Source organism: Heterodontus francisci, chromosome 21 (assembly GCF_036365525.1).
Source record: "Heterodontus francisci isolate sHetFra1 chromosome 21, sHetFra1.hap1, whole genome shotgun sequence".
Classification (NCBI taxonomy): Eukaryota; Metazoa; Chordata; class Chondrichthyes; order Heterodontiformes; family Heterodontidae; genus Heterodontus; species Heterodontus francisci.
The window spans coordinates 52139376-52161629 of NC_090391.1; the positions used below are offsets into that span (position 1 = coordinate 52139376).

A 22254-nucleotide genomic window follows, 5' to 3' on the forward strand; every position below is an offset into this window, starting at 1 on the left:
ATCTTCACTCCAGTAAACATTTAATACATACAATGACTAGTTGTTAGTACTTCTCGTCATATAATATCTATTTCCGGGTAAATCTGGGGTATTATTGAAGGGCTTTCGAATCAGCAAGATGCTCACAGGACCACTGCCATGGAATGGAAATGTTGCTCGAGCACTGAAACTGTTATCAATGTAGGCAGTTCAAATATGAGCCTTCATGGAATACTCTGCAAAGATCAACTGTTTAATAGAAAACACTGTGAACTTGATGCCAGATAAATAGTGTGAGCTTTATTTTAATTTCCGTTGCACCAAGTGCAATTAAATGATAGTGAATGACGAAATTCGTTATTTCACCAATGTGCTATGTCTTTGATTATTTCACAAACTTGATGTAAATTGCAATTCTCCCAGTTTCCAGGATTACATTTATCTCTCAGCCAGCACTCTCATATAACAGGTTATCTGCTCAGCTATCTGATCACTGTATGTGGGACATTGCTCAATGCAAAAGTGTTCCCACGTTTCACAATTTAAAATATAGGTAATAAAAACAGTAAGAGCTGGAAATACTCAGAAGTTCTGGCAGCATGTATGGTGAGAGAAACCGTATCAACCTTTCAGTTTGCGGATCTTTCATCAGAACTTACAGACTTAACATGTTTTAAAGAAAGGGGGAAACAAAGAAAGAACGAAATGAACAGTCTGTGATATGGTGAAAGACTGGAGAGATTAAATGGTAAAAGGGACAATGCAAAGCAAAAGTATGTTGGAATACGTCAAGTGAAAAGCACATTTTATGTGGAGGTACAAATTGGAAGGCAAGATCTCGTCCAAAACAGAAAAAAGGGGAGGGAATCTGATCTGAAATTTCTGAACTCTGTGTTCATTCCAAAATGGTGCAGAGAGTCTCGTGGAAAGAAGAAGTGCTGTTTCTCAAACTTCTGTTATCCTGCATTGGAACTGTGCAGGAGAAAGAGGAGGGAGAGGTCAGAGTGGGAGTGGAGTATACAATGAAAATGGCAGGCAACTGGAAGCTAAAGGTAAAGCTTCCAGACTGAGCAATGGTATTCTGCAAAGTAATCATTCATCTCTGTTTGGTCTGCCAATGTAAATGAGACGGCATCATGATCAGTCAATACAGTAAATGCAAAGTACAAAATAGAAAGCAGGACAGTTAAATCGTTGTTTCACTTGGAAGCGGTATTTGGGGGCTTCGATGCAGCGAAAGGTGGAGGTAACAGTGCGGTGTTTGCATCTTCTGCACTTTCATGGGGAGGTCCTGTGGGAAGGGGTGTTGAGAATGATTGAAGAGAGCATGAGGGTGCCACAAAGCGAATGGACCATTCAGAATGTTAAAAGTGGAGGGAAGGGGAAGATGTGTTGGGTAGTGGCATCAAATTAAAGGTGGCGGAAATGGTAGAAGATGATCGATTGAATATGAAAGCTGATGGAGTGGAAGATGAGGAGAAGCAGAATCCTATCATGGTTCTGGGAGGAGGAAAGGGTGAAAGCAGAAGTTTGGGAAATGGAATATGCGTGCTTGAGGGCCCTGTCAACCATGGTGGGTGGATGAGGAGGTGAGGAGAGTCCTCGGTTGAGGGAAAGGGAAGACATATCTGGAAGCACTGGTATGGAAGGTTGCGTCCGCAGACAGATACAATGCAGATGGAGAAAGTGGAAGAATGTGAAAGAGTCATTAGAGGAATCGTGGTGTGAGGAATCATAGACAAGGTAACTGTAAGAGTCACTGGGCTTACTCTTTATATTGGTTAATAGTCTATCCCCAGAATCAGAGACAGAGATGTTGTGGAAGGGAATGGAAGAGTTGAAGATGGACCATGTGAAGATGAGGAAGAAAAATTGGAAGAAACGTTGATGATATTTGCAAGTACAGGGCAAGATCAGGAAATATCAGTTCATGTAGACACGAGAACGACCTTCAGTCCCTCGGGTCAGCATATATTGCATTAGTGAATACAATTCAAAAGTACTTCATTGCCTGTGAAGCGATTTGAGACGTCATCGGAAGCATTGTCTCAAATTAAACTTGTCTGTTTCCCTCCATATGGGAGAAAGGGAACTGTCATCTGTCAGGAGCCATTTAAAGCCCCTGGTCCATCCTTCGGTCTCATCACTTATCAATAGCCGGTATGTGCCGCGCTCATCCCCAGTTCATTTTACCCCTTTTCCCCAGTTTAGCCAGCGGAAGCTACTCGGTATGTCTCTAAAATGTTTTTACTGAGAAAAGGTAATGGTGAAGAACATCTTCCGACAAGCCTTCTGAACAATGATGACAGAAATCGTAACCATTAAAATTAATAATTTTTCTGGTGGCAGTAAATTATGAGATATTTTGCTTCAGTTTCACCATTCTCAATGTGTTTCATATTGTAGATGAAAATTGGTCACTAAAGCTGACTAACGGGGGAAGCTGGTGTGATGGGCGAGTGGAGATTTACTACACCGGCAGCTGGGGGAGATTGCAGGACAGACACTGGACCCTAAATGATGCCAACGTGGTCTGTACACAGCTGGGCTGCGGTGAAGCGACAGCCGCTTATAACTATTCAAAGGACGGAAAGAGTGAAGGACCCGTCTGGGTGAATGATGTCCAGTGTGAAGGAAACGAATTGCAGCTCCAGAACTGCAGCTTATTCACATTGAATTCGTCTCTCACTGACAGTATGGATGTTGGGGTCCTGTGTTCAGGTAAACAAATGCTTCACTGATTTTACAAAAACAAAGAGGTCAAATGTCTAATCTGCTGAGAAAAGTGATAATATAGGTTACTTGTTGCTGGGTGTCTCAAACCAGTAATTTCACTCGAGGGGAAGGGGTGAGGATGGGTGGCGGGTGGGGAGCTGGGGCTGGATGGTGGTAGTGTGCAGAGAGAGAGGACACGGACACAATGAAGCAACAAGATTTTTTTTATAACAGAACTTTCATTTAACACATACATCACAAGGAGTTTAACAGGAATGTAATCGGGCAGAAAACTGACACAGAGCAAAACAAAGAGATGTTAGAGTGGGTGACTAAATTCTTAGTCGAAAGGCTGGATTTGAAGAGCTGGAGACACAGAAATGTTTCGCGGGAAAATTCTGATCTGTGGGGGTCAGATGGTAAAGACAAGACTGAACGTTGTGGGCAATGGAAGTGGGTGATGTGCAAGAAGCTGGATTCAGAGAAATGCAGAGCTCTTGAAATGATTCAGGCTGCAGGCGGTTATACTGATGGCAGGGGGAGAGCATGAAGGTGTCTGAACATGAAGATCATAATGGAAAACACGAGGCATTGGCGTATGGGAAACCAGCGAGTGCAGTGGCGCTCCTGAGAAAGGCTTCATGTAGGAGAAGCAACAATGCTTTGGATGAGCTGATGTTTCTGGAGGGTGCAGGATGGGTAATCGCCCAGGAGAACATTGAAATATTCGGTTCTACAGGCAACAAAGCATGGGTGAGCATTTCGGCAGCAGATGGGCTGAGGCAGGAAGGGAGGTGAATGATGATGGAGGTGAAAGATAACGGCCTTGTGATAAATAGAATATGGAATTGGACTCTCAGCTCTGCTATCCAATCCAGCGTCGAGCTTGCAATCAGTTCCATTGTACAGTATATAAGTGGAGGTAGCTGTGTGGGAGTTGTTCTGGTGTAAGTTTCATTAGACTGTGTATAAAAGTAGACAGATGTTTTGGACTTGCGCTTGAAAGTTCCATTGTGCAGCATGAAAATGCAGGCATATGTTCTGGGGATGTTGTATTATGCAGAATGTAAGTGTGGACAGATGTTTTGGGGTTGTTCCAATGAACATTTATTTACATATGACAGAGTGGAACTTACAACATATGAGATATTTAATGATTCAGTTTTGATACCGATTGGTTGGACTAAGTATTTTCTTCAGAAACAGTGGAAATCTTGGCCTCACAGCTCCTGTCTTTGCAATAGGCTCCAGTCTGACAGCTCCCAGTTCTGGCTTCTTGAGCATTCCTGATTTTAATTGCGCACCATTGGCGGCTGTGCTTGAAACTGCAAAGGTCACACGCTCTCGAATTACTTGCTTAAATCTCTTTGCCTGTCAACCTATCTTTCCTGCTTTAAGATGCTCCATAAAACTAACTCTTTGACTTAGCGTTTGGTCATCTGAACTAATTTAGTCTTAGGTGCTTTGTGTTAAAATTGCTTTGATATCACTCCTGTATCGCGCCTTGGAATCTTTGATTACTTTAATGGCGCAAGATAAATGCAACTCACTTGTTAGTCAAGATAAAGGAAAGAGGAGATGGCAGTGAACGTCTGACCAAGATAACAAATAAGGGTAACATACATGGACAAGGAACAGATACAGTTAGATAACATGAGTATAAATTGACAGTTAATCACGTGACTGCTTGCCTGACAACAACGGACACAAGCATTCCAAACATACATGGTAAACTGAAGACCATAACTTGTCAAAGCCAGATCTAGTAGGACATCTGAAATATTTCTGTTCTTTATATTCTATGTAATAAGTAAGTGCAAACACATATTCTGCCGGATAGTTTCATTTACCTGTCAAAGGTGCATTTAACATTTTTGATTTATCTGGTGATGGGACAATGAGTTGGACTGAGTGATGAGGTGAATGTGTATTGAACTTATAATCCTCATGTACTGTTGTCCAACAGACCACCAGCAGTTAAGGCTGTCCGGCGGTGGAAGCCCATGTACTGGCCGAGTGGAGATTTATTACAATCGTACATGGGGCTCAGTTTGTGCTGATTCCTGGGATCTGGCGGACGCTGACGTGGTTTGCAAACAGCTGGGTTGTGGAAAGGCATTGGACATTTCACTTACTGCATCTTGTGGACCAGACTCAGGGCCAGTTTGGTTGGATGAACTGAACTGTTCCGGTAACGAATCATTTCTCTGGGAATGTCCCTCAGCATCGTGGGATAACCACGACTGTTCTCATGAAGAAGATGTGAGGATCATGTGTTCAGGTAAGGGTGCTTCCATATGCCCATTTTCCGTAGTGTTGCGCACGTGGCTTCACAGGGAAGATATTACATCGAATTACATACAATGTCCAGCACAGAATCTGGCCATTCGCTCTAACTGTTCAATTTGGTGTTCATGTTGCCCACGAGTATAGCCCACTTTACTGCATCTAACCCTCTTTGCTTGTCCTCCTACTTCTTTCTCCCTCATGTACCTACTCACCTTTCCTTAAAGACATCAGTGCTATTCAACTCAACAATTGTATGTGTAAAATACAAAATCTGCTGAACTTCTTATGAGATTTATTCATGATTATCCTATATTCATGATCACTAGCTTCGGTCTCTGTCACTTTATGAGTGATTAGTGCCTCTGTATCAACATATCTCTTTGGTTCTCGACATCATTTTCACTCTTATTTTACAAGAAATACGTGGCCTCTTTATTCTTCCTACCAACACTCAGCACCACAGACTTATCTGTATTAAAACTAATTTGATAATTGTATGCCCATTCGGCCCATTTAGTCATGTCTTCCCGTATTTTGTCTCAGTCTTCCTTAGTGTTAACTGTATCCCCAAATTGCTGTCATCTTAAATTTTGAAATTATGTCTCCCATGCCAAAGCCCAAACCGTTTATGTAAATGTTGAGCAGCAGTGAATCCAGCCCTGTGGAACACCACTTCCCACATTCTGCCATTCTGGGTTACCACTTTTAACCCTGATGACGTGCTTTGTAGCTAGTTTTCTACCATTCTTCCACTGATCTCTTGACTCCACATGCTCTGACCCCAGTCATGATCCCACTATATGGTACCTTGTCAGAGGTACTTACGAAAAAAAGGAACTTGCATATTGCATCGACTGCAGTATCCCCGTTATCTTTCTGTAACTTCTTCAAAGAATTCAATAACATTGTTTCTCCTTCTGTTGTGAATTCCGTGTTCATTATTTTTTATTACATTATGGGCTGTCGGTGTTTTTCTATCAATTTTCTGAAATAGTTACCCGCAATCAGTGAACAAAACCGATGGAGCAAGTGTTGAGCTGTGCAGTATGAACACACAACGAGTTATCAATCCCACCATCTGGATATTTCTTGTGTCATTGACAGAGCACAAAGAGCTGCGGCTGGTGAATGGGAAGCATCGCTGTGAGGGGAGAGTGGAAGTGTTCTACAATGGCAGCTGGGGAACAGTGTGCTTGGATACATTTGATGGACCTGATGCAGATGTGATCTGCAAACAATTACAGTGTGGTCCCCTCAGTTCCATCGATTATTACACTCAGTCATTCGGAGAAGGATCCGGACCCATTTGGCTCGATGGGATGGAGTGTATTTCACACGAATCGTTCCTTTGGCAGTGTCAAACAGAACCGTGGGGCAAACACAACTGTGAACACAGAGAGGATGCTGGTGTTGTTTGTTCAGGTAACGCAACAAACCTCTCAATGTGCGATTGTCATTTCAAACTTTTGTGTCTGATACAGTCAGCATGTTTCTCTTCTCAACAGAAGCAAAAGTAATTAAGGAGCAGCCCCACAGATCAAAGGACTGCATTCGAGAACATGACTGTAAACGTGTGCTTTCACCAGGTGCTAATTCCTCTTTATTGTATCAACTATGTGACTGGTACTCCTGTCTTATACCACATTAATAATAATCATTGATTCTTTTTGACAGACTCGGGACAATGGTTGCGCCTGTTTGGAGGTAACACCAACTGCTCCGGGAGAGTGGAGATATTGTGCAGTAACATCTGGGGCACGGTGTGTGATGACTCCTGGAATATGGCCGATGCCAATGTTGTCTGCAGAGAGCTGGGTTGTGACCACGCTCTATTGGCCCCAGGAGGGGCCACGTTTTTCCAGGGTGACGGTGTTATCTGGCTGGATGAGGTGAAGTGCACTGGCAGCGAATCTTCTCTGGCCGACTGTCCTTCCTCATCACTGGCTCAATCTGACTGTGATCACAAGGAAGATGCCAGTGTGATTTGTTCTGGTGAGGGTGGCAGGGTTTGGAGAGTGGGGTTAGGGTTCCTTGTTTCGTTAAATTGACTCATTACTTCAGGAAATTAAGAACAGTATTCATGTTTAAATGCAAAGTGCTGAAATTTCATCCTCCTGAACTTTATGTACATTATATTCCACAGGACTCGATGTGCCTCCAGTTGCTGTCTCGTCCACATCTGCAGGTACTTCACATTATTAGTGTTCCAGCTAACGTTAGGGTTTGTATTAGTTGAATTGGTATTGTTGCCATTTTCTGAAGATACTATGAGCACGTTCTCGCTGAACTGAACGTTTTTTTCCTCACCGCATATTTCAAATTGTCAGGTTATAATTCTTCTAATCCCAGTTTCTGGCTGTACCTGAACTGTCCTGTACTCATCAGAAACATGGGGACCCCTGTCTCTGCAATTTAGAATGGTTCACACTTTCCTCTGGTGCAATGTGCACCACACATACTGGGGAATGTTCAGCCGGACTCATTGCCCAGAAGCAGTGGATATAATTATTAAATACCTATTGTAAATATTTTATCACACAAGACGGACTGTGTCTGTGCTAAACCTTTCTTTATTTTTGTCATTAAGAACAGGGATATACAGCGACTTTCATCCTAGTTGCGGTCTGCTTCGGAGTCCCGCTAATCTGTGTGTTGATCTCACTGATGATGGTTATACAGAAAAAGTCAATTCGAAGAGGTGAGGCTCATATCTTCCCGCGCATCCAACACAAGATCCCAGATATTGTGTCATATACTTGCAAGACTGTCGTTCATTGCAGCTTTCTATGGAATGTAAAGTGGGCTTGTTAGAAATACATAGTAATCTTTTTTTGCTGTTTTGCTGCATTCAGTGTGCTCGAGAATTAGTAAAATGTGAGATTTAAAATGGAGACTGATTTGAAGTGTCCACATATACTGTGAGAGTTCATCACGTAATACATCAAACTCTGCAAGAATTTACTTATTGTAACTATGGATCAGGACGTTTAATTGAAAGTTTTGAGCTGTACATTCAGCAGTTTATTTGACTGTTAATCTTCCGTCATCAATTGGGAGTCAATTCCAATCCTTCAATTTCTGGCTCTGGGCTTCCAATCTCGAGCTGTCTAACCGGGTCTGTCCGTTATCTTGACAAGTGATACTTGAATACGACCTTCTGCATTCACCAGCCATGATTCTACATTCCAAAGCTAGGCTTCCAATCATATTTCACACGTTCAACTCTCTCCTAATTTATAATAACAAATGGAACTCTTAATAAAAAAAAAACACGTTACCTAATAATTTTGACTTCTTACAGAAATAGCACTCTCTCACTCTCCCTCTCTCTCACTTATTAAGAAAGATTCTACAGCGAGGGCAGCAGAGGCATATTATCTCTGCCAAGGACACGACCAGATAAGGCTCTGAAACATGACAATCCTGAAGCTGAAAAGATCGAGCCTTGTGACCTCACTAGACTGGCAGTATTTTACAAAGGATCACAAGTACGAGATCAGGTCAGAGAGTGATAGAGTAATAGAATTATACAGCACCGAAACAGACCCCGCAGCTCATCGTGTCGATGCTGCCAACAAGAACCTATCTATTCTCATCCCATTTGCCAGCACTTGGCTCTTAGCCTTGTATGTTATGGCATTTCAAATGCTCATCCAAATACCTTAAATGTTGTGAGGGTTCCTGCCTCTACCACCCCTTCAGGCAGTGTGTTCCAGACTCCAACCATCCTCTGGGTGAATATCTATTTCCTCAAATCCCCTCTAAACCTCCTGCCCCTTACTTTAACTCTGTGCCCCCTGGTTAGTGATGCCTCCGCTAACGGAAATAGTTTCTTCCTATCTATCCCATCAATGGCCTTCATAATCAAGTCCCCCCTCAGCCTTCTCTGCCCTAAAGAAAACGACCCTCGCCTATGCAGTCTCTCTTCATAGTTGAAATGCTCCAGCCCAGGCAACATCCTGGTGGATCTCCTCTGCACACTCTCCAGTGCAATCACATCCTTCCGATAATGTGGTGTCTAGAACTGTGCACAGTACTCCAGCTGTGGCCTAACTAGCGTTCTATACAGCTCCATCATAACCTCCCAGCTCTTATATTCTATGCCTCGGCTAATAAAGGCAAGTATCCCATATGCATTCCGAACCACCTTATCGTCCTGTGCTACTGCCTTCTATGATCTATGGACAAGTACACCAAGGTCCCTCTGACCCTTTGAACATCCTGGGGTCCTACCATCCATCGCATATTCCCTTGCCTTGTAAATCCTCCCGAAATGCTTCACCTCACACTTCTCAAGAATAGAATCCACTTGTTGCTCTCCCACTCATCTTACCAGCCCATCTATATCACCCTGTAATGTGCGGCTTTCCTCCTCACTGTTTACAACACCACTAATTTTGTGCCATCTGCGAACTTACTGACCACACCTCCTATATTCACGTCTAAGTCATTAATGTACACTACAAACAATAAGGGTACCAGCACCAATCGCTTTAGTACACCAATGGTCACAGGCCTCCACACTCAAAAGCAACCTTAGACCATCACCATCTGCCTCCTGCCACTAAGCCAATTTTGGATCCAATTTGTCAAATTGCACTGGATCCCATGATCTCTTACCTTCAAACTGAAACAGTGAGAGCTCAGGGCCAACATGTTCCCGTAACGTTGAAGGGTAGGACCAACAAGTCCAGGGAGTCCTAGATGTCAAATGATATAGAGGATTGGATAAGGAACAAAAAAGGAGGTTTATGGCAGATTCAAAGGGCTGACAACAGCGGAGTCCATGTAAGAGTATAGAAAGTGTCCGGTGTACTTAAAAAATGAATTAGGAGAGCGAAGTGGGGACATGCAAAAACACTGGAGAGCAAGATAAAGGACAATCCCAGGGCGTTTTATAAGAATATTAAGGGCGAGATGATAACCAGGGAAAGAGTAGGGCCGATTAGGGACCAAAGTGACGAGCTGTGTGTGGAGCCCGAGGACATAGATTAGATTTTAATTGATCACTTTACATCTGTGCTCACCATGGAGACTGACGACGTAGATGTACAGATCCGGGAGGGGGATTGAGATATATTTGAACAAATTAGCATTGAACGGTATGAAGTATTCGCTGTTTTAGCGGGCTTAAAATGGATAAATTCCCAGGCCCAGATGAGATATATCCCAGGCTGTTATGTGAGTCAAGGGAGGAGATAGCGGCTTTGACACACATTTTCAAATCCTCTCTGGCCACTGTAGATGTACCATAGGACTGGAGGACAGTGAATGTGGTACCATTATTCAAGAAGTGTAGCAGATATAAACCAGGTAATTACAGGCCTGTGAATCTAACATCAGTGGTCGGGAAACTTTTGGAAAAAAGTCTGAGGAGCAGGATTAATCTCCACTTGGAGAGGCAGCGATCAATCAGGGTTAGTCAGCATGGCTTTCTCAGGGGAGATCGTTTCTAACAAACTTGATTGACTTTTTCCTCAGTCAACACAGCTGTCCCCAGTCTGCTGCAGGTGAACGTATGAGTGTGCAGAAAAATAGGCACATAGACATATACGGACATACACACAACAAATCTACTCCACATTCACAATTTCTGGCTTTTTACTCTTTACTATTACCATCTCTGTGATTTGGATATGTTCGCAGATAATTTACTGTTAAACGCTTATGGGTTGTAACAGAACGTTAATCTCCCCACCCTCCATCTGACAGGTTTTGTCACCAGCAGCAACGGTTCACTGGCTGGTTTGTACCAAGCAATTTATGAAGAGATTGGGAATATTCCACCAGGCAAAGATTCCTATCAGATCCGGCGTGCAGGTCTGTGTTTTATATTTCATACCGAATTGCATTTTCACCGAAAAAATGTCACTTCCGCTTAAATACTCCATTTTAATTGTCAGTTTACTGACTGAACCTGATCAGAAATCCGCTCACTATCACCATGTGAAGGAGTCCTATTACAGTGTGAGTGTGTCTATATCTGTGTGTATAGCAAGATGAGCAATGGGTTTGGGAAGATTCACACCCGTGATTTCTGTTTATTTTTAACGAGCAATCAAAACCGATGATCGATTTTCCCTTCCGTCTGCACACGGACTGCCTCAGATATCTGAACACCTGAATAACAAACGCATCGGCCGTTCGTGTTATTTTTTGTTATTTTATAGTCTCTCCTACTGCAATTGAATAACATAAATCGACTGAAAATCTCTTCAATAATTCATGTATCATCACATCTTTGTAGCATTTTCTGTGTCTGCTGACTTTGAAGTCTTTATCACTATCATGTCATTTTATTCCCTTTAAACTAGACCATAAATAGTCACTGCTCTCAGGAGGAGAGAGTTACATTGACACAGATTTTATTTCTCTCGGTGACTGGATTTCTGGATCGGAAACATGTTCCCACCAGGAACTCCTTCCCTGAAAACGGTGGTTTCTTCAAAAAACCGATTGCACCACTTTGTATTCTGATGTTTATCATTAATCGACAAATTCTGCTTCACGATACTGGGGTAAAAACCCTACCAAACCAATAAAAGTTTTGTCTTGCGCTACATTTGGGGAGCGAGTTAACCACTGATAGAAATTTCTCAGGTTAAAACAAAACACACCAAGAAGAACAACACCGTTATTAGCCTCCTTGCACTCTTTTCTGCCCCATTATCCGGGGTGGGGTTCGGTTTTGGAGCCACCACCAGCCGTCTGAGACTCTGAAAGGGAAGGACTCGGGGACAGGGGGGGAGGAATTCTGGATTAAGAAACTGTGCTAACTGACTATGTTTTACACTATTGTCTCCGCTCTGATTTCTGAAATCTGACCCACGAGCTGTACTGTGTATTGTTTTAACTGCTCGCTATATGAGCCAACATTTATGGTCCATCTCTAGTTGCACTTGAACCACTGCAATCCCTGTGGTGAATGTTTCACAATCGTGTCAGATACAAAGTTCCAGGACATTGTCACCACCGTTTTATTGTTATTTTCTCGAACGTCCCACTCAATCTCTCCAATAACCATCCATGTTTGTGTTTCACAGTTGCTGATTCCATTGAGTCCCTCAATCAGATTGAATATTACACCAGTCACAGTTTGGGTGACACGGATCCTGGATCAGAAAATCCTGAAGGGAACTCCTCCAGTATTCAGGGTGGGTACATTTTTACTGGTTACCATCACGTTTTTTAATCCATCACGCTGTCTGCTATCTGAAATCAAGAACTAAATACATCAGAACTTACTCACTGTAAAGTGATGCTGCTGAAGACATGAGATTTACTGAGTGATTTTAGTTTAAAAAATGGAGAAATAATTTGGAATTTAACAAAATCATCCCGATTGCACCCAGTACTTTAATGGAATGAGACATCCAATTATTGTGATTTTTGACACTGTTGTCTGGGCGGTTAAATGTGACATGTGTGCGTATGTTGAATGGGTAATTCAATGAGATAGATGTGTCTTTAACATGGCGGGCAGCATTTTGTCACACAGTGGCGACACACTGGGAGGGAAAATGCCGCTGGATAGCGGTGCAAATGAAACCCGACGTCTTGACACTGTTAAATGATATTCCTGGAAGCGGCCGAGCTGGTGGGTGGAGGCTGCACTTCAAGGCGCTGGGCAGGTAATTGAATCTATAAAACAGGAAATTCATGGCAATGTTCCAAGCTATTCACAATTTAGTGAAAAGCGCGCAAGAACAACAGTTTTCAGAGACTCTCCATCTGTAAGGAAGGGGAAGCTCAGAGGAAGCTCTATTTTGGCTGTGAAAAGCATTGTGGCACTGGGGGAGGGTGAGAGATACTGTATCGCGGTATTGGTAATCTGGAGGCTGACCGATCTTGGAGATCACAACAGAAGTATTCAGGATGAACATCCTCTCCGACCTGCAACTTACATATGCCAAGTATAAAGAATGGAGGCCTTGAGAAGTGAGTGCAGCAATTTACAATAGGTGTCAGCCACTCCGGTTTTGAGGTCTCCCATAGTGGACGACAATCAGAGATGGAGGCAGCTTCAGTCCCCGGGGATTAGGCTTCAGCACTCAGACAGTGACAAGAATCGTGAGGCTGGAAGAGAGTGTGGATGAGCAGGGCGCACAGCCGCAAGCATCCAGCTTCTTGAGTGCAGAAGATGCGACCCACCAGAGACGCCTCACCATCAGAGGCTCTGCTCCTTGCAAATGTCGGAGCAGCAGTGTCACTGAAGATTGTGCCTTTCCAAGGAGGTGGTCACTGAGCTGTGCTCTTTAGTGGAGGAACATCTGAACCAATGAGTTTAATTTTTATCTTTTGAGACATTTAAGGCTGTCAGATTAATGTTAGGCACTGCACTCACCTTGCCATACTGCATCAGGGCATTTAGCCCGTTTCTGCACTGAAACCTCTTCCATGGGACTACCTCACGGCTGCTCACCTCCTGCCCAATCTCCTGTCATGCCCTCCCCACCTGCCTAGCTGGCCTCCTCCTCCCGTCCCGATGGAAAAGCGCTTCCCTCCTTGCCCTTGCTGTCTGAAGGAGCACTTCCATGGAGGCATGCGAAGACCTGGGCGCCACCCTTGCTCTGGCTGCTGCTATCTGCCAGACATGCAGGTTGTCAGTCTCCCAACCAATATCCTACACTGCCCCTTCCTTTCAGTCGATTGCAGGCTGCATTTTAAACATAGCATGAGCTATGACTTACCTATTGTGACACGACATGGTCCCACCATTCGCCAGCCTCTAATCTCACTCCGACTGAAGATCACAGTTTACTCTGGCCGGCCCGTGCAGACTGACGTCTAATAATATAATTCTAAGTATTCATTGTTACCATTTAATGTCAGTGACAATCATTATTTCATCTCAGGTCTGGGTTCGGGTGATTATGATGATGTAAAGACTGTAGCCATTGACAGTCAGGATGGTCACTTGTTTCTGGACAGTGGTCCTGATTATTTCTTCACACTGACAAGTGTCGGCGGTGATCTCTCCACTCTCAGTGAGTTAAACTCCCACAGTCACCAGCTCTCTGTCACTACTTTGAATTTCATTCCACTCGGCAATGTCACAGACTGCTGGTTGATTTACATTCATGTTTTGATTAAAGTTATTTGGACAAAACAATGCTTGACTTATTTTAGAAAGGACACACTTATGTTATTCGGTGTGTGATTTCTCTCTTGTTAACACTGTCACTGGAAATCCTTCAGGTGCTCAATATGAAAACCCTGATTCAGGCTTAGCTGATCCATTTCATCTGCTATCATGAAGCGGTAAAACAACAACACAGTGAATGGAGCTGGAAAACATTCAGCTGTCAAAACATTCCATTCCCCTTCACATTATTGACACATATATAGATGACCCGCACTGAACCCGCTTTCAAACCAATCATTAATTCATAAACTTTCTCTCCACAGGATACAGCTCTCAGACCCACACTGAACCTGCTTTCAGTCCAAACATTAATCCATAATATTTCTCTCCACAGGAGACGGCTCTCAGACCCTCACAGAACTCGCGTAAAGTCAAATCGTTACTCCATAATCTTTCTCCACAAAGTATACAACTCTCAGACCCGCACTGATCCCGCTTTCAGTCCAATCGTTAATCCAAAGCGTTTCTCTCCACAGTATACAGCTCTCAGACCAGCATTGAATCCACTTTCAGTCCAATCATTAATTCATAACCTTTCTCTCCACAGTGTGCAGCTGTCAGACCCACACTGAACCCGCTTTCAGTCCAATGATTAATCCATAATCTTTCGCTCCACAGTATACAGTTCTCAGACCCGCACTGAACCCGCTTTCAGCCCAATCATTAATTCATAATCTTTCTCTCCACAGTATGCAGCTCTCAGACCCGCACTGAACCCGCTTTCAATCCAATCATTAATCCATAATCTTCCCCTCCACAGTGGACAGCTCTCAGACCCGCACTGAACCCGCTTTCTGTCCAATCATTAATACATAATCTTTCTCTCCACAGTACACAGCTCTCAGACCCGCACTGAACCCGCATTCAATCCAATCATTAATCCATAATCTTCCCCTCCACAGTGGACAGCTCTCAGACCCGCACTGAACCCGCTTTCTGTCCAATCATTAATACATAATCTTTCTCTCCACAGTACACAGCTCTCAGACCCGCACTGAACCCGCATTCAATCCAATCATTAATCCATAATCTTCCCCTCCACAGTGGACAGCTCTCAGACCCGCACTGAACCCGCTTTCTGTCCAATCATTGATACATAATCTTTCGCTCCACAGTACTCAGCTCTCAGACCCGCACTGATCCCGGTTTACCAGTTCCCTCCATTGCTGACAACTATGAGGATGTTCACTGTGACACGTTCACAACAGCAGACGTTCCACCAACGATGGGCAGTGACTGTGTGGTTCAGCATCTTACATCTCCATTAGTCCGGTAAGAGCAATGTTGTATTATTTGTTCCATGTATTTCGGCTGTTTCCGATATTGATATGATAATTAATGGTGTTTTCAATGTCAGTGATTCCAAAGTATCAGATAGAACATTTTCTGTACTTACTAAAGAAATAGGAGGCTTATTGAAGCAGAAATATGCTGAGGGGATCATATACTGTATTTGATGTATTTGTTTGATGGTTCACATTGCTGTAACCCTCGCAAGTCGTTTTTGTTGTTCTTTCAGGTAACAGTCAGCCTCAAATCCTGCCTATGATGTCTGGAGTATGATCACAGATTGGTGGAAAATATTTTGTGTTAAATATGAGGGAATTATATGAACTTCTCCAACAGTGTCAACATGATAGATGTGTTTTGCTTTACTATATAAATTTCACTTTATTTTAATCAACTATCATGTTAATTTGTGTTGAAATAACTAGATTTGGCTTTTCTCTATATTTTTTCTGGAAGTGTGTGTATTCTCTTTAATTAAATTACCAAACAGAATTGATTTCGAATCATTTCTCTGTCTATACAAATACTGAGATATATTACTCCGCATGTAATTACCAACACTGTCACAGAGATTAAAACCATCGTTTATTAATAAAGAGTTTATGCAAAGTTTGTTTAATAACCGAGTCACTTTTCCATATCCTGCTAACAAAAAGGTTTAGAACACGTCATGTGACAAATAAATGGTCTGTCTCTTTAATCTGCATTTATTGTAACTGTTTGCTCCACCGCCACATACTCAATATGGACAAATTACTGCAGTTTATAATGTAAGTGTTGATGTACAATGGGAATAATCTTCAAAAAATGATTTAAAACATTTATTTAATGTTGCAGTTGGAATTTGTGCCTTTGTCAATATTAATGACTCTTTTATGGTTACATATATGTACACCAATTCCTAAATACAATACAATGTTGTTTTACTGCTCTACATTGCTCCGGAAGATGGCGGGAGAGCAGGAGAATGTGATCAGAAATTCATGCGTTTTTGCCGTCAATTTTAAACATTTCAGTTAGTCATCAACAGAGCGCAATTGTTACTCTGTCGGGAGAACGAATACACCGTGCATTACTCTCCAGTAAATTGTGATTTTTGTGACTCGTTGGCTTACTGAAATACCCGTATCCACCAGCAGACGGCGACCATCATTTGAATTGAAAATGAATCATGCTGGAAACACTGAACAGCTGAGATATCATCTGCGGCGAGAGACACAGAACTAGCTTTGAATGTAAATGCTTTTACTTCAGAAATATATATTAGGAGAGATTGATTACTTTTAGCAAATACAGAACCAGAGAAAAAGGGGGACTGGCGAGAGGAAAATAGTGAAGGTTTGTGTTAAGATGGAAGCAAGTAAGTCTGATTGAATGAATTCCGCCCCCTTGACTCTCTCTTATCTATCTCCCTGTGATCTGCAGCACTTCATTCTCTCAACCCTGACATTGTCATTAAACCTGCTGACATGGAATCGCTGTTGTTGTTTCTTGAAAAGACCTCGACCTTGGGGAGCCAAAACACGAACTCTCGGACATATCGTTCCACCTCCCCCAGATCATGACCCCACCACCGAACATCATGTCATCCTTTCCCATACTATCATGGAACTCATTTCCTCTAGAGATCTTCACCCCGTGCCTGTAACCGCGCACAGCCCCTTCTAAATCCTCCAAACATCAACAAACAAGGCTACCTCGGTAGACTCAACATTTCAATCTGTTCCTTTCCGATGGATCTTAACTCTTTCCATTGCACTTTCTCCCCTTGTCTTCTTCTGTCGCCATCCACGTTCTCAGTTACTCTGGTTTCCTGGCCAGAAATGTTTCATTTTCGCCATGGACATCCAGTCCAACACTGTGAACAGGACCTGTAGACTCCCTCAACTCCATCCCTCCCCAGGCCGTCCAAACACTGTACATTTACATCTCTCACCAAGATGTTCTTTCCCTTTATACTTCTCTTTCTCTCTCTAGAGCATGTAATTCTGCTAAAACTCTATCTCTCACCAGGACGATCAGTCCCTTCAAAACTTAATCCATTCAAGAAATTCGGAACGCTACAACTCCATCCCTCATCAGGACGGCCATACCCTCAATACTTCCATCTCTTACCAGGATGTTCAAACCATCTGCAACTTAGCCCATTCAAAATATTCAGGTCTCTACTTTACCATCCCACACCGGGATGTCCAGTCGCTTTACAGTCCATCTTTTACCAGGATGTATTTTCCACCTGCACCTGTATCTCTGACTAGGAAGTGCAGCCTCTCTGCATCGTTATCACTCGCCTCGCCACCCACTCCTTTGATACCTTTAACTCCCACCAGCACACGGCATCTTGTTTGGGTACATTGATGACTATTTCAGTGTAGTTTCCTGACCTCGTTCTCAACTGAAAGGAATTAACTTTGCTTCCAGCTGCCATGCCTACCTTACCTTTACACGACCCATCCCCAATTCGATTCCTCGAGTTACTATCTCCATAACTGAGGATAGGCAGGGAGCTCACAATGTCTATCTGTAGCCACCAACTCAGAGACCTACCTTGATTATGCACCCCTACTTCCTCCATCCTGCTTCGTGTCAGGTCTCTGTTGCCTTCTCCAGGTATCTACGTCTCTGTCACAGTAGTTCCAACGATGCCACCTTCCGCATCATCATTTCCGAATTGGCTTCTGTCTTCGCTCGGCTGAACAGTTCCCTTCTTCAGGCACATAATCTGCAATTCCGCCCACACCCCTTCTTGTCACCACCAGAGCCATGATCCAGTTCGCCTTGTCCTCACTTTCCACAGCAACACCTACATATTCAACAGTTTTCTTCAATTTCTGCCACCTCCAGTGCCTTGTGACCACTCAAGGCATCATTCCCTCCCCTCCCCTTTCAACAATCGAAAGGCACTATTCCCTCTGTAAAGCTCTAGTTTAGTCCTTTGTCAATCCCAGAATCACTCCTCTTCCCGCAAAAAACATCTCATGCAAGTGTCGGATGATGCAACACCTGTTCTTTCTCCTCCTCCCTTTTCACAGAGAGTGTCCCACACATTCTTTCTGGATGAAACAGGCATATAAATGTACTTTTTTTAAACTGAGTACATGGTACTCGTTATTCAAAATGGAGTCTATTCTGCAGAGACCAAACGGCGATTGGATGAGGCCTCAATGAACACGTCTGCTTTCCATTGGCACTTTTCAGCCTTAATAACGCTCCTGTATTTTTGAATAGCGGGTATTGACGATGGATGAGTAAGTTGAATTGGAGGAAGTCTGAGTTCATGCTCGGTGTGGGGATCCCCTATTGACTCACGACAGTTGCAGTCACCCTGGGATCAACCTTCCTCTTTCTTACCACATTGGCAGATATGTGGTCCTCCATGACAGATATTTCATATTTCCCTCCCACTGCCCTGTGTCAGCAGCCAGACCTGGATCCCACACTGAGAGATGGCTCTGTCATGCCAGTCACTACACTGTCATTGGGTAGCAGAATTGGAGACCACACCGAAAGCTGACCATGTGGTGCCTGGCCTTGCACGGTGAAGCAGCGTGTAACATAAGAAGTCTAAGAAAAAGTGATTCAACATCGGCTGTATTGAAATGCTGCTCACACCCCTCCCCCCGACCCCTGCACCAAGTGATCCACGATAATGATTCTTCTCCTACATTCAGCTCAAATCTCCACTGCACCAGAACAGAGAAAATCTCTGCTTGAGGCATTCACATGCCCACATACCGTGAAGGCCCTAAATTATTAACAAAACAAGTTGTACAAATTGAAACGGATAAACGTTTGACTAATATTACGTAAACAAATTGCACTCAAATTAATATTTATTCATGTGCCACCCTATAGTCTTTCCTTGAAGGCTGAGTGTTTTCTAATTATAGAGCTGCCCGTTTTATTTCAGCGTGGTGGACGCTTGCTACAGTAGTAAAAATGGCACTGCAGATATTTACAACTGGCATTTTTGGGGGCGCGACAGAGAATGGGACTGGCTTCAGGTTAGTGCATCTGGACTAACTTGCTGGTGCCTGCATGGGTATGGAACGAGGGTCCATGAAGGGCACAGATGCACTTCCATCTTAAAAGAGGACACTGTCTGCAGCTCCCGTCGTGTAAGTCTGCTCCCATGAGGCTGTGCATTATCTCTCACTGATCTGCATGAGAGAAAACTTAAGGGCATCAGTAAGCCGACCAAAGCTCATCTCCATTCGAACCACTAAATCTGTCAACGGTGCTTCTCTACTTTTCGAGGCTGGAAGGGACTGTAGAAACCAAAGCCCCAATAGCAGCAGGTTGGGCTTCAATCAAAGCTGGCCTTGGTGGTTACCAGGGTTCTTGCATTGTTAGCCTCACTGCAGCTCCCGTAGAGGACAGCACATGCTCTATAACAGAAAACAGGCAACTCGTTCCATCAACAGGAACGTCCAGGTGCCAGTCATAAACTGTTGGCTCCTCCATAGTCTCATCCATGATGTGGAAAGTCTTTGACAGGTTACCCACGCAACCGTTCTCTGCTGGTACTATTCAAATTTCCTTTGCCTGAAGACTCAGGCATTGAATTGGCAATCCCCAAACTCTTCAGCAATGTTTGGGTCAGGGCTCACTCACCTGCCTCCTCTGTCCTCGACTGCACCTTTCATCACTGCCAGTGCTACTCGCTTGTGATGTGAAGGTCACCATGTACAGACTGTGCTATCTCACCATCATTCCCATGCATTGTGCTAAATGCTGAACTGGTGCGTGCTGAAGTATGAGGGGTGACTGTTCAGATTGGTATTGCTGGCGTAGTTCTCCTGCTTCTGAAAGGCCTCGCCGTGTAGAGGAATCTGTCAGCAGAGACAGTAAAAGCGAAATATTAGTACTGGGCAGGATAAGCAAACTCATAGCTGTGACAGTGGAGAGGCACCTACAATTTTCTGCAGCTCCCATAAAGAGATGTTCATTTAGGACAAGAAGAAAAGAAGAGAACCCTTCACAAAACAAATCGATGTCAATGGTTATGCATTTTGTTGCGATGTGTCAGCTTTGGAGAACTGTTCAGTGAATGAGTCACGCAACATTTTTGAATAGTATAGATGTATGGCTGGGGTCAGTTTATATGAACTTGTTCAGTTTGTCCGTAGGAGGTCAGTTCATGAAAATACTGTCCGTTTATGGTTAGTGGCCAGTTGATGTTCCATGTGCCATTCTATAGATGCGGTGTAGATTTATTTTCTTGACCTTGAAACAGTTTAGAAATACTGGATAAATTTACGGTGTCTCATGTGAAAGCACATATTGCATCGGTTGGAGCCATTGGTGCAGTTTATGGAAGTGGATCTACCAGTGGCGGTAAGCATTATGATATTAAACATAATGTCAAGAATACCTGCTATCAAAAGTTTTTTTTTAATTCATGGATTGTAAACCTACTTTAAACGTTTAATGAAACAGAATAAGCTGCAATTCAACAGATAACGTTTTTTAAAAAGCTGGCAGACATGATGGCCACCACAATTTGTATTTGAACACCTTGCACTTTCCAAGGCCTCAAAGAGGAGACACATGTCTGATGGGCCTGTACAGAAAATAATGACTTGTTCTGCAGAGTTAATCACAGGAGATTCTTTTCATTAGAAGGCCGGACAGAGCCAGCCGAGAACATTAGCCTTGAAAGAGCCAATCCAATCCTCCAGGTGTAAACGTTAACATCCTGAGGCCTGAGGGACTGACATTACTTAACTTGAATCCCATTAGAAGGTTCCAGACAATACACTGAGGCAGTCATGTGACCATCAGTCCATCTCTGTGAACGCTGGAAGGTACGCCTTGCACAAAGCACACAAGCCAGTGACTCATTCCGTGCAGATGCCATGAGGGGTGTTTCTTTCTCTCTCTCCAGAAGACCTCGTGTGGGGCAAGCAAAACCTGCTGCTGTTTGCTGGATACAGGACAAATATATCAGGGGAAGAAATCCTCCAACAATTGTGCCTACAAGAAAAAAGCCTGAACCACTGGGTCAGCTACAAAATGCACATTTTCTAGCTGAAGACTTCAAGAACACAACTTCTGCTGGAAGAGAACGGAATCCTCCAACTCCACAGACTGCGTTCTGGACTCTAATCCAAACACCAATCAACTTCTTATCACGCTGTAATATAGGTGTGTGTGTGTGTGGCTGTGTCTGTGTGTCTTTGTGTGTCTGTGTGCGTGTGTGAATGTGTGGTGTAAGTTTATTTTTTTAGATCTGATTATTAAGGATAATAAACTCACCTCTTCCTTGTTTAAACTCAAGCAAACCTGCCCAATTGGTTCTTTTACGATCACAACAAAGGAAAAAGGTAAAACACTCACTGGAGTATTTAGTACATCCACTGTTTAAAATGGAATAAACCCTGCAGCGGTCAAATGAGGGGAAGAACAAATGGGGTGTACTGTGACCCTCATCACCTGATCGCAACAATAACCAATGCACTATTCTTATTCCAATGAGACGAGGATATCACTGTGCAAATGTAGCCAGTGCACTGTTTCGTCTTCTCCAACAGAGGTACAAACTGGTCTTCACCAAATGAGGTCGACATTACAATATCAATGTAGTCCTTGCACTTATCATTGCTTTATAAATATAATGCTACACTGTCATACCTACAAAAGGATGGAGGTATTACTGTAAAAATACAACAATTGTACAGTGCAGTATTCACTAGCAGAGGGAGGCAGTACTATTTAAATGCAAGCATGGCACTGTTCAGAATCCACCGGCATGAATGGACAGTATTATACCAACGTAACTATAGCGCTGTGCTGTGTTCACCAGTAGAGCAGTCAATCAAATTATATTCTGGGCT

General features: G+C 43.3%; 1 protein-coding gene across 1 annotated transcript; it reads left to right on the top strand.

Moving 5' to 3' along the window:
* Window positions 1-3495: 3495 nt before the first annotated feature.
* Window positions 3496-18185, top strand: LOC137381122 (deleted in malignant brain tumors 1 protein-like). The gene is made up of 11 exons (XM_068053511.1): window positions 3496-3616; window positions 4661-4975; window positions 6088-6405; window positions 6489-6569; window positions 6658-6846; window positions 7127-7168; window positions 7571-7681; window positions 10696-10803; window positions 13839-13970; window positions 15244-15400; window positions 18029-18185. The coding sequence occupies exons 1-11, from the start codon at window positions 3496-3498 to the stop codon at window positions 18183-18185; spliced, it is 1731 nt and encodes a 576-aa protein (XP_067909612.1).
* The last annotated feature ends 4069 nt before the right edge of the window (window positions 18186-22254 follow it).

What these genes read in the sequence shown, in the direction of transcription:
- LOC137381122 (XM_068053511.1), top strand. Translation starts at nt 3,496, where the DNA reads ATGATGGAGGTGAAAGATAACGGCCTTGTGATAAATAGAATATGGAAT. An exon ending in TGTACAGTATATAAGTGGAG is followed by an intron (nt 3,617 to 4,660) that starts GTAGCTGTGTGG and finishes GTTGTCCAACAG; the next exon opens with ACCACCAGCAGTTAAGGCTG. An exon ending in CGGTGATCTCTCCACTCTCA is followed by an intron (nt 13,971 to 15,243) that starts GTGAGTTAAACT and finishes TTCGCTCCACAG; the next exon opens with TACTCAGCTCTCAGACCCGC.